The following is a 16,583-nucleotide window of genomic DNA, read 5'->3' as shown; positions in this document are numbered from 1 at the left end:
CTAAATTTCAACATGATATATAAACTCATATAACCATATTCTGAAACTTTGCCCTACAAACATTAATATAAATACAATTAGTATATGAATATTATGATAAAAATTTGTAGTGTTTCAGTTTTGAGTTCATTACTGTGTAAATAATTTATATTAAAAAATATTGTAATATAGAAATGGGGATTTGACACCATCCTTTGGAAAAATAAATGAAAAGAGAAGAGATACAGCTTGAGCAGAAAACTACTGCTTTAATTTTTCTTCTTCTATTCTTCATCTTTAAAGAGATGACGTACAACCTGCCCTTCTATATTATTAATATCATATCTGTATTTGTATCGTAATATCATATCATGTGATGTACTTATAATCTTCACTATTATATACATAATACTGTAAAATAACAGATAAAAGTGAAAAAGTAAAATGAATAATACAGCTCACAATTTTAAATTTATGTAATCATCAATCAGAAAGATTGAAAAGTATTCTGCAAGGTCAAAATGAAACAAATCAAATCTTTACATACTTACGCTTGTTGATCAGAATTACCAGAGCTAAATCCAATTTCTGTTGTAGCACATAACCTAATGATTTTCCAGAGAATTCAAGGATCTATAGCTGTAGATCTCTGGGTTCTACATCCAATAATTCACTTAAAAATCTATAAATGTTTTTCATAATTTTTTTATTCTATCATATAGTCTTGTTTTGCACCCTCATCAATAGATTTACAATTATCATAACACAGCAAAAGATATCCCAAATAGATTAAATACCATGTCAATAAAATTTTAATCATGGATAAAGTTCTCATTCCACACACAATTGTTGACCACACCACAATTTTGTATGTTAAAACTTAAAAATTAAGTGTATAAAACTGTGGTGAACAATCATGTACAGCACAGAAGCCTTTAAAAGCAACTAACATGAGCAGGAAAATTACAGAAATGAGAAAACTTTGATGGTTGTGTAAAGTTATGACTAAATTAGAAATGAATATATAAGAGAGACTCGGTTAGGAAAAGTCAAGAAGCAAAAATGAAATGTTTCAAGCATATAGAAAAACAAACACTATATGAGAAGGAAGGTTATAGCAAAGGAAACTGACAGGATTGACAAGAAAAGAGAAGAGAAATTCTCAAGAAAAAATGAAGAAATATGATGGATAAAGATGTCAGAGAAAAGCAACTAATGGAAGAATGAATAAAAGATAACTACCTGTCTGAAGTAGCCTCATTAAAAGCAGAAATTCCAAATAAAAACAGGCTAAACTAAGTGAAAAAAGAAGAATGGATACAAACTGTTTACAAGGCAACATTAAGTGTTTTTAAGATTTATTACTAATTAAAAAAACAAATATTTAAAACTGTACAAATTACATAATTTTAATCACAAGTGTCCTCATCCCATTTTGCGATTCCATTAACACTTCGAGACAAATTTACAACCATAGAAACACAAGCACCATCTTTTCCAATCCAAGCACATGTTTAAAAAACTGACTAAAATCTGATAAATTCTCTCCTTATTAATTGCATAGATAGATATAAATTGTAACATAAACACATGCAAGATATTTTATCTGAATTTTTCATCAATAATCAAGCATTTTGTCAATTAATTTGCCAATATTGACTTCAATACATTATGTTAGTACTAAAGTTATGTAACTTCCAGTTATAGAGGATCTTTTCAATTGACTTCTCAATATAAGATTTAATCATACTTAAACATCTAAATATAAGCCAGTTACTACCAGATTATTGGGCTATACAGTCGACCCCCTATAACACGGTAGATACGTTCCGGTTTTTATGAATCCATTTTCTATGAGTCCAGCCAATCACAGCCCAGCACGTATGCAGTTTAGGACTACAGCTGTTTGAAAGGTTTCTTCCATAAAATTAATCGATTCTAGACTAATTCGACTCAACATTTCCAAAATACGTATAATTTTTTGGGAATAATCCATATAAATTATGCTGTAAACAAAAAATTGTACAATTACTTACCGAGCGTGCACCGTTTGACTATGCCATTGCTTAAGCTTGTTTTCGTTGTGGAGCTTGTTATTGAATGGCACTTGCGTGCTTCCTGATAAATTATTCTTTTTGCAAAACATTCGCTGAACTTTGCAGACATCATTAATATAAATATAATTTTTATGGACGTTAAATAATAAATAGTTTTTAGTAGGTCAGCTGCTCGTTTAAACTCAACAGTTTGTACAATATCCGCTATTGGTCTAGATTCGACCAATCCTGTCGCAACACGAGTCGGTGATGACGTTTTACCGAATTATATGAGTTTTTTTAGCATGTCTGTACGAATACTGTTGCAAATTTTTTCACCCTGATATAGGAATCCGAACTACAGGAACCCATGTTATGGGGGGGTCGACTGTATTTCTACAATTAATTTATAAGTTAATTATTACTGCAATTTCAAAACTAGAGGTAGAATGTTAGATCATTTTAATAAATACAACTGCAATTTATGCTATGAAATTTGGAAGGTCATAACATGGGCGACACAGAAACTCAATATGTTTCATCTGTGCTGATGGTCACTTATTGAGATTCTATTACCAATGATGAGTTCTTGAAAAAAGAAGTTTGTGCAGATTATAAGTCATTGTGACAAAAGGTAAGATGCATTTAGCTAGATGAGTTCTGAATTGGTCTGGCCAATTCAGAATTCTGAACCTTTTGCCATTCTGAACCTACAATGTATTAGATACTGCCTGAAGGAAAGAGAAAGAGAAGCAGACCATTCAAAATTGGATGCAAAATGCTGAAAGAAAATAAGCAAAATCTGATTTTTTTTAACCATTAGAAGAGTTTGAGATCATTAAAATATATTAAAAAATTTATTGTTCAATTTACAATAGGAAAACACTCATTACTTTTCATTCTATATTTGTTTCTAAGTCACATGTTTCATCCTGATGCTTTCTTGATAATTCATCAGAAAATAAGTCTTTAAACAACCCATCATTATAACCCGGTAGTGATATAAATATGTTGAAAATATCCAGAATTTGTTCTGGAGTAACATCACCAAATCTTGTATATATAGCTAGACCATATTTTATGAAATGTGGCCCACAATCAGGGATAAGTCTCCTGTAGAATAAATATTGTTATAAATATACATATTTATAAAATATGAAAGCAAATGCGAAAATAAACTTACTCTAACGCAGGAAGTATTAACGACTTTCTCACTGCAAGATTAAATCTGACAAAATAAATAAATTCGGTAAGCTTCTGCAATGTCATGTTGTCATTAAACATATCTTTTTTAGGTATTATCTTGACAAAATATAGATTTGAATCATCATAAAATACCTGAAAACAATAATAAATCTAATTTAAACTATATAAAAATTAGAAAAATTAATCATAAAATATATTAAACTTTAATATGTTCCAGTGTAACAGATCCAATATTCAATAGTAAAAATATAAAAAAACTCTAAACCAATTTTTTAATTAATCACAACCAGATTATCTGCCCAACTAAAAGACTAATTTAACAAGTAAATATTAAGTTTAATAGCTAATTATGAAATTAGCCAAATAATTCAATAATCTGAGAGTGATTTATACATTACAATTTTGATAAGGATTCGTAAAAGAAATACAATAAGAAGAATTTTATAATAAAAATGTTTAATTTATTTTCTTGTCAGCCAGATGGCCAATAAGATGTTAAATTACTGTCGTAGGGATATGATTTTAAAACTGGTCAGATCTCTCTACAATTTATCAAAGACAAGAAAGGTCACAACATCATTTTCTTCCTTTTTTCTTATACTGATTAACCTATTATGGGTAAGAGCTATGTATAACTGGCATAACTGAGCTGATCATGTAGCTTATAATGTGCTGGTGCCTCATACTAATTAATACTAATAGAACTTATTTTCTTAATTTGTAATAGATTTTTTTAAATATAGTTTACATTAAGCAATGATTTTAGCAATGTGATGATTCAAGTATATATTATTTATATATGAAGAGTTTCAATAAGTAATGCCCTTTATTTTTTTAAGCAAAAGTGTTAATGCATATGGAAAATACAGAATATATGAAATGAAATATGTGGATTAGGCTCAATCAAAACCTTCAAAAATTTCAGACTATGAAGCGTTAAATAAAATTAAAAGAAATATTTTAATCTTGTATTACATCATATCTAATAAGTTCATTTATGCAAGATTAAAATATTTCTTTGGATTAGGCTACTTCTTGACATAACAACCATTCATGTTCAAGCACTTGTCCCAGCAATGCTCCTGCTTGAAGATGCCTGCACTGTAGAACACCATTTCCTGGCCATACAACCATTTGCCATCAGCCAATTTAACCTCCTCGTCGGAATGGAATTTCTCTCTAGCCAGGAATGTCTTCACAGAACCAAACAGGACACCAAGCAATTTTTCTAACAGCGTCTTCAAACAAATGCGGCGGTTACTTTGAATCGTTCGATCGACAGTTTGAGGCAAAGCCGTACTTACCAGACGACCTGATCTGTGCTTACCAATCACACACTGACAACCATTTTTAAACATTTCACACCATCGATGGACATTTGAATTGTCCATGCAATCATCACCATACACTTTCTGCATTTTCACATGAATTTGTTCACATTTCTTGCTCCCTGCCCATAGAAAATGAATAATGCTTCATTACACTTTTCTTTTCTTTTGTCAGAAATGTCTGACAGGCAACACAGTGTTCCTATCATGCAATAGTGTTGCCAGAAATTCAAACTTCATTTATACTACATTCACGTTTTTGTATACACATTAAAATGTTTGTTTAAAAAAATAAAAGGCAATACTTATTTCAATAAGTATAAGTACACCTTCATAGTTTCTTACTTATTGATGAAAATTTGTGGTTCTGACTCAGAGCAACAGGCTGGTGCTTTCATTGACTTGACATCTGATCAGTGTTGTGGAGTCAGAGTTATCAGAGTTGATTGTTTTAAGACAAAGTCAGGGTCAGTAAAATTCTTCTGATTCCAGTGAGTCTGACCTTACAAATGTGAAGTGTAAAAATACCTTTTAATTAGTAAATATAGAAATTTCTTAAAAAAACAGACACTGATAAATTTAGATATCAAAAAGATATTCATCTACAAAGGCCATTTCACACCAAATTTTCATACATATTGCACACAATGTGCTCTAAACTTTAAATTAATTTTCTGCTATTTTCTGAAATGAATATATGCACATAAACATCAGTACAAAATTAACTATTCCCATAGTAGTTGGAGCAAGAGAAACTATTTTAAAGGCCAATTTATTACATCATTCATCAAACCATTCCTTTTTGCATTTTATTGTATTTCATTTGTTTTCTTTAAAATGATTAAATTTAAACCAATTTTTGATAATTAACTAATTAAAGTGGAATTCTTTTGGCTAATTAAGATGTAGTATGTTTCTTTATGTACTCGGAAACTTGGAAAACTTTACTATTCCATTTTATACAAGGGACTTGAGCATCTATGGATTTTGGTATCCACAAGAGGTCCTGAAAACAATCCCCACAGATACTAAAGGATGATTATATTTTTAAAGGGCATTTGTGACAAGAAATGATGACTACCATACAATCCAACTTTCTAAGCAATAAATTAATGTTTAAAAATATTCATAAATTATATTTCTATATTTCTAATTCAAAATATTTTATAATGATAAGAATAATAATAATAATAATAAGTTACCCTTTTCCTTTTCTTATTCTTAAAAATAGTGTAAAAATGTTCTTTTGGTATCTAAAAATTAAGAAAAAATTATTTTTAATTAAGAAACCAAATAAAATTTATGTATAACATTATAAATTTTAAATACTTTTTGATTTTGTTGTATGTGTTAGAAAATAATATAGAATATATTCTAAACAAGAAAAAAGAACCTCCAATTCAAAAATATTTGGAAGTTGTTGTCATTATATAGAACCACATTGGCCAAACTGTGGCTTGAAAGCTGCAAGTGGCTCTTCTAACTGTAGCTTGAAAGCTGTAAGAGGCTCTTCTAACTGTGGCTCCTGTACAGCCTATGTATACAGTTCCTTTTTATAAACTTAACTTTATATATACAATATTGTTCTAATAGAGAATGCAGGTCTCAATATTTCTGATAAGCAATATATGACTCCTAATGTAAAGTGTCCTAAGGTATAAACATACCTTAGAATATCTTACAATAGTTATATTAAAGCCAAATAGAACCAAACTATTGTCATAATGTATCAGGCTATTTTTCTTCTACTATTAATAATTAAATTAAGTTAGAATTAAATTTAACAATTTAGGATAATTTGGAAGAAGGAATTTAATTTCAGGGTTTTGCTGTATAACTGGGAATGACTTTGCACCAAAAATATATCCCAAGATAATCCAGCATTTTAATGAATTAATTTGTAGTATGTGTCGGAATTGATTGTTTATATATGTATAAAACATATTATATTAGTTGTAAGCACTTTTTTCCTATGGAAAATATTTAACAACAGACAAAAATCAGTTTTAAAATCAAATTTAAACTTCTTTCTTTGCAATGGAAAATTTTTCTAGTTCAAGATACACACACACAAACTCTTACCGATTCAAGATGATAGGTTTATAGCTTGAAAGTATAGATATCTACAAATTTTTGTTCAAAGAACAATTTGAATTGGATTTATATTTGAAGAACTGCTTAACAAAAATGTCATATAAACAAAAGTGTTTTAAATTTTGTTTCTGAATTGATAGAAGAAATATTGCAAGGAGAAAAAGAAGCTGTATGTTTCCAGTAGAATTAGTTTCAGTTTATTAAAACTAAAACATCAATCACAACAATACACTGGGTAAATGATAAAAATACAAAAATCACCAAAAACTAGCAAAGAATAAGAAATTTAATGTAAAAACAAACATTTTCAGAGCAATCTGTAGCTATAATCAATAAGAGAATTGACACCAAACTTTGTATACAGACATGCAAAGGATGCAGAAAAGAATTTTGCAAAAGAAGTTTAGTTCAAAAACTTCTGCTGGGGACACTTTGGCATATATGGTTTGGAGTATGGTTTATCTTGGAAATTTTATAACTTTAGCAGACTTGAATATCCCCTACATTGTATAGGACTCCACTGTATTATATGAAACTTTTTCTGAACCAATCTACTACATAAATTAAGAGTTAGATGCTTGTATATACATATATTGTTCAAGCTCACTGCAAATCCACAATATGCATTTCATTAATAGATTCAATTTCTGTTAAAGTATTCTTAAAACAATGAGCATTTAAAAATTACCTTTTCTATTAATTCAATATCAAAAAACAACTGATATAGTACTGAAACTTGGCGATACTTCATAAAATTATCCTTTGGTCCAGCAATCATATACTGTAATAATATATTTAAAATTAAATTATAATTAATTTTAAGTATGAAAGAATATTGAATGTGTTACATACTGCATATTCTTTTCCTGATACAAACATTAAAAACTCAACTCTTCCCAATCTGTATATAGAATTTTCACATTCCAGAGAATAAATCATTCTTCTCAAAAAATAACTTTTATCAAATGGCAGAATTAAGAAGATCTTTAATGGAGGTTCTGAAAAAACAAATTTAAAAGCTTTTGCTTTAACAGAACGAATATACATGGTCTTCCAAAATGAATTCTATCATTTTAAATTACTGTAATTATGATAATTATTATCTGAGAAGTATGAGATGTATACCAATCAATAGAGTTACTATCCAAATTTCATCTCCCATTTGCATTTGAACATTTTTGTTTACTGTCTCTAGGAAGCTTCATAAACAAAATAACAAAATGTAAAAAGAATTTAAGTATAGGTTGGATGTGTGCTGTATGACACAAGGAGCATGCACTGAGAAATTGTAATAGGTAAATGTGAAACTTGGAATGTTTTCCAATGCTTTAATGTACATTATGATGTTTTCAAATAATAATTAAAATAATAATAATATTTTAAACTGTAGCATTCTTTTTGAAAGACCCTGTATATAGATATTTATGTAAACATAAAACACACTACTTTGATTAAAACACCATTGCCTTCATTTAAAGTAATACTGGAAAAATGCAGTTTGTTGCCCTACATTTTGCAGAATAGAAAATTTAAAGTAATATATTGCACTACTGACATTGCATTATGTTGCTATATGTTTATAGGAGTAAATGAATTTCAGAAAATAATGTTTGTACATAAGTCAGAAATTAAGCCCTAAAGGCAGCCATACATGTTAAGTTAATCCTCAAAGGATTAACCACGCATGCTTGACCTTGAGTAATTCCTGATAGTGTGTGGGGGAAAATTTAACAATTTTGGCAAACTGTACTGACCACCGGAGTAGAATTGAAAAACTATTTGATTTTCCTGCACAGTCTGACACTGTGCCGATCTTAACGTGTGTGCTGTCATGTTGTTCAGTTGTGAGACTGCTGAGTAGTTAGAACAATGTCTCGTGAATGTTTAGAAGAATTATTTTCTATAACCTTATTAACTTTTATTATTTATAACCTAAAAAATTAATTTTTCAGGTTATAAATTATTTTCAGATCAAAAATTTCTTGAGTAAATTAAAATTATAAATAATTTTAATATTTAGAAAACTTCTCAATTCATTTCTTCCGTTTTCATAAAACATCTTGATACTCTATATCATTTTCTTTTACATTTTAAAAAATTTATTGTTTTAATATCCAAGTAAATTAAAACATGACAACTTAAAATAAGACAAAGTTTAATAAATTCTTTTTAATTATTAAATTATAAAATTAATTTGCGATAATAATGTTTACAATTTGTACTAATATCGGATGTGGTTGAGAATTATTAATATATATTCGTCTATAAAATTTAATCCATGAATTTTTTTGGTAGGAAAATCAACTTGCCATTGATCTTTCGCTGATAATTGATGCTTTTTAACAGAATCTATAGTCCAAGATTTCTCTTGAAAAATTAATTTTGTGATCTGAAATAATTCCATTAAAAAATTATTCATATGAAAAATTAATTTTGTGATCAGTGCTACCCAAACCACTACTACTACTATTTACACCAGACTTCTATGCATACTTAGTTTTAATAGAATTTGTTGCCAATAAACATCCAAGAACAGCCAGTATGTCGTCATCAGATGCCATGGCTGACTGACTGACTGACTGAGAGACAATGGTGTAGCGAACATAACTGGCGCCCCCTCCCCCTCCAGAAATAAATCTTGTTTGTCTTGGAGACCATTTGGTGTCCCTCTGTGACCGGTGCCCGGGGCATGTGCCCTACTTTGCCCCACCCTAGCTACGCCTCTGCTGAAAGATTTTCTTCTTCATGTGTGGGCGATAGGAAATTCTGAAGTTCCTCAAGGTCAGGCAGCCTCAAAGAATTAACTTAACGTGTATGGCCGCCTTAAGTTGTATGCTTGATCATATTTCTTCTAATCTGCAAGTGAGAAAGATAAATTTATGCCATATAAGACCTCTATTTTTGAAATCATTTTATTTTATATCAGTTTTGTTTTCTTTTTTCAAAAGTATAGTATGAGCAATAATATATAACCCACTCAATAGCAACAACCAAATGGCTGAGGTGATTAAGACATAACCTACTGCTTTGGAAACCTGAGATTAAATCCAGACTGTAAAAAACCCTAAAAATATTTTGGGGTAGTATTACCAGATATCTCAAGAATCCTCTTTCACCACTCAATTAGTGAACCTGATTGAACTTATGGTGAACAGGAAAAAGAAACCTTTTAATGCCCAAAAGCAGAGTCAAAAACATCATCTGAACAGCAAAAGATTAGAACAGTTAACTGATTCGAGAATTCAAACCAAACATCATATGAAGAAGCATATTTTATAGCCAGAGAAGCCTTAGGCATACTTTATACTCTAAAAACATTTCAAAATGACTAAGTAATCATTTCTCAGCCTTCCTTTCTAGCATCATACTTCATGTTTTTCTTATTGTAATAGTCTTAAGTGCATACTCTACTCCTGAAAACTCAGAACGCAAATTATTTGAAATTTATATAAAACATGGAAAGAAATTAATTTTATAAAAAATATTTTAAAACAAACCTTCATTCCATTTCCTGATTTTTGCACCTTCTACAATTTGTGACATATCATTCTCAGTCTCGCTATCTTCAGGTATCTTAAACATCCGATAGAAATCTCTATTAATTAACTGTACTTTACCAGGATAAAGCTCAGATAATTCCTACAGGGGAAAAAAACATTATTAAATTTTAAAGTAATAATGTTTAATGAAAGAGAATCAATGTACTTAAATCTTTAATAATTAAATTATCTAATAACAAAAATATTTTCTATGATTTTCCATATGCTCCACTGGATTTACAGGTTACATTAAGGTTAATTTAATAATTAGATATAAAGCAATTTGGCTAGAGGTAGGCAGTTAGGCTGCCATTGTGATAAATTTAAGGGTCATTCAAATATGATGTCACCAATTTTAAGTTTTTTTGACTACCTACCCTATCCCTGTCATATTTTGTTGCCAATTTTTAGAACCCTAAGTTGATGTTATACCTGATCTGCCACCCTGATAACCCCAAATTTTCAGACACCCCTAATATTTTGGTAAAAAGTTATTTAAAATAGAAAAATGTTTGAGAATCTTTAGGGTATCATCACTCTACTAACATCCCACCCAGTCATAATCTGTTCAAAATTTTTACATATCACCCCTCCCAAGTGAGGACATTGTATTTGAATGCTCACTCAATAATTAGAAAAAAAATTGATTTTAACTTAAATTTAGAATATTCTGAAAGAAAAGATTGACCTAGAGCATTACTCAAACTCACAACTCTTGCTTAATTTAGATATAGCCATACTGGTTACTCATGACACCAACTGGTGATGACCTAGTGTGCATGGCTTATCGTGACTCTCAGCCAACTTACACTTTTACCCTGGCATGGTGTGTGTGTATCTATATATATAAAAATGGACGTGTGTATCCCTATATTTCACTTTTCAGCCAAAACTACACATCGCACATGAATGGTGTTTGTATGTGGTAGTAGCCCCAAGTCTCCATTCGTGCACTATGGTGGTTGCGTCTCGATAGCTATAAGCTATTAATTGGCTAATAATTGGCTAATAAATTGGCTATAATGTAATTATCTTAATCTTCACTATCGTTACTTTTTGCCCACAAATAAAAACCCAGCGAAGCAGGTCCTTGCAGCTAGTATATAATAATATCTATATATTAATTGAAAGAGGGTTTCAGTTTTCTGACTTAGTTTGAGTAAATGGCTGGGGCTAAAAATATGGTTCAGGTATCAAATTAAAGCTCCTGTAAATGATGTCACAGAAGATAGATTTGAGGAAAGTGCAATGGTTCACACGTGATGGAGTACAATATTAAGTCTGAGGGAAGGCAAGTGACAAACATGTTGGGCATTTGCACACTATCTAGCAATTTAATTTTTCTTAATCATTTGAAGAACACATTGCTCACCAGTACTGTGAATCCCTGCTTTGTTTGCTAATTATATGTTAATTAAATGACATTTTGCATTATTTTTTCAATAAATTAGTTTGTCAATATTGACCAAAATGCCATTTACCAACTTTTATGCTAATCTCTATTTTTATTTTACTATTACTTCATGATGAGACCAAAACATGCTTCTAACTGTCCAATTCATTACTTAGTGCCAATTGATGACTTCTCAACAATTCTACCAACTAAAAGAATAAACTTGAACGTGACTGTTGGTAGGTTAAGAGTATTATAACAACCAATGAGATTACTATGAAGTGGGCCAATAATATGCTCTCCATTAATCCAAAACCCTATCAGTTAAAATTGGTTGCTCTTAGGAAAGCTAAATTGTACCCTGAGACCTAGATGCAAAATTGTACCAGAAAACAAGTAGATACAAATCACCTGCAAACAGCTTGGAAAACACTTGCTGTACTGATGACTTTTGTGAGGAATGTCAAATTTTAAATGAGTTCATTGTATTTTAATTGAATAAAATCAACATTTCAATAAGTTTCTGCTATATGAAATTAACACTAAACTGAAATATCTCAAACAATAAATATTGTATATAATAATAGCTACACCCTAGTTTGAATAGGGGTTTGAAAATCACAATGCAAAATGAAATTAGTAATTCACAGAGATCTTGTCAACCTTTTAATAAAAAATGTATCTAATATTTAAAGAAAAGATCTGTTACAAGTACTCATTAATGCTGTATGTCCTACATTTCCAGTTTACAGTAGGTGACATTACTGGTTTCTCACAGACAATCTGGTTTTTGGAAGACTTCTTTGGTGATAACATAATCTTCTGTGAAATCTGGCTTGCTAGGTCTCCAGACTTCACTCCCCAGATGAAGGACATTTTTAACATTTGATATAGGAGAAATGGCATTATTGTATGTAAAAGTTTACTTTTATTAAAACTTTATTTAAACCTTTTCTACCGCACAGTAACTTTTATGAATACCCTAAAGCATTACTATGATAACTAAAAATACCTCAATATTATGTCTAAGCTAAAGAATTTATCACTGGTCAATATCGTACTTTCTTCCCTAACACCAACTCTATATTTTGAAAATTATAAATATAGTAGCTTTTGATGACAACAAGAGTTAAATATTACTCAAGTGCAGGCTTCCTCTAAGTACTTGTAAGCTTGGGATCCTGGATTACACACTCATGAAGTCTGCTTTGTTGTTCACTACACCATACATTTGAATCTGTTTCAACAATAGATCTTTGCATTTATCAATTTTATTATAATTTACCACAGTTTATAGTCATTAACCCTTTGATGAGAGGGTTTACCAGTGACACTATAATCCCAGAGTGAGCTATTTTTAAAAAAATGTAATATTTACAAAAAAAATTAATATCTCATCTTCTAATTTGTATTTTTAAATAAAGTAGGCAATATTTTTTCTTCCAATTCAATTGAAAAACTCCAATGATTCAGCAGACAGCAAGTGTGAACTACTACTATACAGCAGGTTTGTCTTTACGTGAGAAAATTCTATGTTAAATCTTGTGAAACTTACGAAAATCACAAGAAACAAAAAAAATTGCTATACCTGCCAATATATGCTCCTAGCTATCTGTAATGTTTCATGTTTGTCCATAAATAGATGAGCATACTATAATGAGACAAATTTGAAAAACATAAATGCGTGTGTTTACTCTGTACAGCCCACCACAAGTATCACGCATATTTACAGGACTCATCAAAAGGTAGATAATTGCAGAATTTTTCATAATGAAACCAAATTAATTCCAGAAAATATTCTAAACTCAAAATGTTAATAACAATCATATATACTAACCAACAAATGAGGCAAAAACACCCTATTATCTTCAATAAGTTTCAATTGAGAAACTCCACTTTCAAGAAGAGCTTTACTAAGTATCCCAAAACCTATAAATATTAAGAAAATAATTTTCAAACTTTATTATTATTATTATTATTATTATATTAATATTACAAAAGAAAATCATCTTACCTGGATTAATTTCTATAATAAGAGCATCTTCTTTGGCTAAATCTGAACTGATATTTTGTAAAACAAGCTCTACAAAAATTTATTACTTTTAAAGTTGATCTAATCTTTAAATATCTTTAATTTAACTCTAATAAAAAAAATATTTTAAAATTATTACCAACTACATCATCATGTATTACATAAGTGCAGTTTTTATAACGTTTACTTATGTATGGATTATCTTCATTCTTCTTCAATATATTTCTATATTTCTCAGCTACTATTTTATGTTTTAATATAGCATTTTTTGCTTTTTGTTTATGTAAAACATTGCTTACATTTAAATATCTTTTTACAGGATTCCACAGATAAAATTGATTGGAAAAATCCCATGAAAATCTTAATCGTACTTGTCGAATAAATCTCCATTTATAATATGTGTTCAGTGCCATTCTTCAAATTCTGAAACTACATATTACATAATTATAAAAGTATATTATATAACAATTAAAGTATCTTTTAAACATTGAAACTTTAAAAATATTTGTGTTGACATAATATGTTAATTTAAATGCCAATTATATTAATATTTTAAATTTAAGTTAATGATTAAAAATACAGGATCTTACCAAAAAGAATTTTATCATTCTCTATTATTATAATTATGTTAATTATTATCTAAAAACATTATAATGTGCATTAAAGTATTTGAAAACTTTCCATTTGCCCATTATAACTTCTCAATACATGCACCTCATGTCATATAGCACACATCTGACTGATACTGAAATTCTTCTTACATTCACTATGGCATATCTATTGTTACTTTTCCCACAGCGGCCACAATTCTACAACTCCTGAAGATTACTCATGTTGCACAATGAACAAGTGAGTGATTCCAACTTTGAAAACTGCAAAATACAAAATTTCTCTTCTGCTGCAGAATCACCAATTTTGTTTATGGAGCTTCCTAGAGACTAGTAAACAAAAATGTTCAAATGCAAATGTGACAAGAAACATGACTAGTAACTCTATTGATTAGTGTACATCTCATGCTTCTCAGATAATAATTAACATAATTATTACAGTAATTCAAAATGGTATTATCATTCATTTTGGAAGACAGTGTATCATTGTGTATGGAATAAGTATATAAAATTTGTTTCCAAGTATTAAATTAAAAAAGACATGAAACATCATGTGTACTGACAACTGAACGATAATTATATGGTTTAAAGGAATATGAGTTTTTTTTAATTGTTTTATTTTAAAAAGAATGTATATTTAATATACATTCAGAAAATGCATAACATTTGCCAGGCAACCCTGAAAAAATGTTATGCATTTTCTGAATATAGAACCCTGAAATGTTATGAATTTTCTGAATTATAGCACTTTATACATGCATGTTATGCATATATAAAGTGCTATAAACAAAAAAATCATAGGACTACTTACATATTGTGCCCCATTCCATTCCAGATGCCATTGCTTACGCTTGTCTTTTCTTTATTCCTTGTGATAGAGGAGTGTACTACTATTTCCTTTTAATCCGAAGGGAAGAAGACACCTCAGAAGATGGATCGCAAGGTGACAAAAGAGTCAGCCAGAAGAGACACGAAGGAGCATAGAATGCCTTCCGGGAGGACTTTTATGGAGAGCTGGCCTCTATTCAGGCGTCATCTGCAAGGAGAAAACCCAGAAAACTCCAAGTTGCCAGTCTGTCCGATCGAGGCACAAACCCACAACCAAACACCAGTGTTTAGGTATGGTCACTGCCGCTATGAGCAAAGATGGAATCCACTCAGCCACTGGTGGGTTAACACTTGATTAAGACGACAAGCTTAGGCAATGCCGTGTCGAACAGGGCACAATCGGTAAGTAGTCCTATGATTTTTTGTTTATAGCACTTTATATACGGGTCGCATGAAAAATGTTATGGGTTTTCTGAATGTCTGTTAAACATAAATTCTTTTTAAAATAAAACAATTAAAAAAATTCATATTTCCTTAAACTGTATAATTATCATCACATGACTACCCTTTATCTATCCATCTCCTCGACCTTTCACAACCAAAATTTAATAGCATATATACCTCTTATATACGTGCTACAGCTTTATGGTACTTCATATGTAAGTTACTCGTTACAATAATGATCACACATCAAAATAATAGTCACGTGTATAGAAAATCTGCATTGTTACCGATCTTATACCTAATCCAAGAAAATTTCATAATTAAAAAAAAACGCAAACTAGATTAAATAACTACATTTTAAAATGCACTATTAACGTTTTCGAACGAATTGTATAATAGTAAACATAACAAAAACATTTCTCACTGGACGCAGCCATATTGAAACGATTAAACTGCCACCTACTCTATACAACAATCTTTAAAATATTTTAATAAAATGTATATTATTTAATATTTGTTCTAGATATTAATTGCAATTAAAATCATATAATATTATTTCAATTTATTAATAAGTTTTGTTTAATAATAAATTTAAATAATATCTTTATGTTTTTATACGAAATGTATTCATTACTTTTTCCGTCCATTGAACACTAAAAGGATATTTTTCCATATCCATCGTGGGCTCGGACATTCCCAGATTGGGAATGTCGGAAGGCGACAACGAGATAGATCGCCCTTAAAAAATTCCTTATATTAAACTCTATTAAAGTTTTAATATAAGGAATTTTTCCCTTAGCATTCCTCAGAGTGGCAAGCAACCCTTTGTAGCTTCGGCCATTCGACCATTGAGAAAATTTCGATAATTAATTAAATTCTAAAAAATATCAGAGAAAATAATGTCATTAAAACAAATTCTGTATGAAATTGTTTGCTTTCAAGTAAAGAGAAATTAAAGCCTACAGTTATCGAAGGTTATGCACATTGCACTGTTCCTTAAATATATGGAAGGCATTTTAGTTAACTCAGCACAAGAATTAATTATGAAAAAATTTTTATTTTTCATTAAATGATACATAGAAATAACTTGTATCGT

At 29.7% G+C, this 16,583-nt stretch overlaps 1 protein-coding gene across 3 annotated transcripts; it reads right to left on the bottom strand.

The window, feature by feature from the left end:
* Positions 1-2,304: 2,304 nt before the first annotated feature.
* Positions 2,305-15,936, bottom strand: LOC111640902 (dimethyladenosine transferase 2, mitochondrial-like). 3 transcript variants are annotated; one of them, XM_023386994.1, is made up of 11 exons: positions 15,912-15,936; positions 15,665-15,785; positions 13,747-14,036; positions 13,590-13,658; positions 13,413-13,504; positions 10,141-10,282; positions 7,496-7,641; positions 7,332-7,424; positions 5,752-5,802; positions 3,199-3,353; positions 2,305-3,128 (listed from the first exon to the last, which is right to left on the bottom strand). In XM_023386994.1, exons 3-11 carry the CDS (start codon positions 14,018-14,020, stop codon positions 2,912-2,914), a joined length of 1,239 nt encoding a protein of 412 aa, XP_023242762.1. In that variant the 5' UTR covers positions 14,021-14,036; positions 15,665-15,785; positions 15,912-15,936; the 3' UTR covers positions 2,305-2,911. The 3 variants fall into 3 exon arrangements, with proteins under 3 accessions (XP_023242762.1, XP_023242763.1, XP_023242764.1); XM_023386995.1 differs by having other exon boundaries at positions 15,863-15,925; XM_023386996.1 differs by having other exon boundaries at positions 3,060-3,128; positions 3,199-3,243; positions 15,665-15,926.
* Between the last annotated feature and the right edge of the window lie 647 nt (positions 15,937-16,583).

This window comes from Centruroides sculpturatus, unplaced genomic scaffold (assembly GCF_000671375.1).
Source record: "Centruroides sculpturatus isolate CEXI.00-Female unplaced genomic scaffold, Cexi_2.0 scaffold1467, whole genome shotgun sequence".
NCBI lineage: Eukaryota > Metazoa > Arthropoda > Arachnida > Scorpiones > Buthidae > Centruroides > Centruroides sculpturatus.
This window is presented reverse-complemented; position numbering and strand designations above follow the sequence as displayed.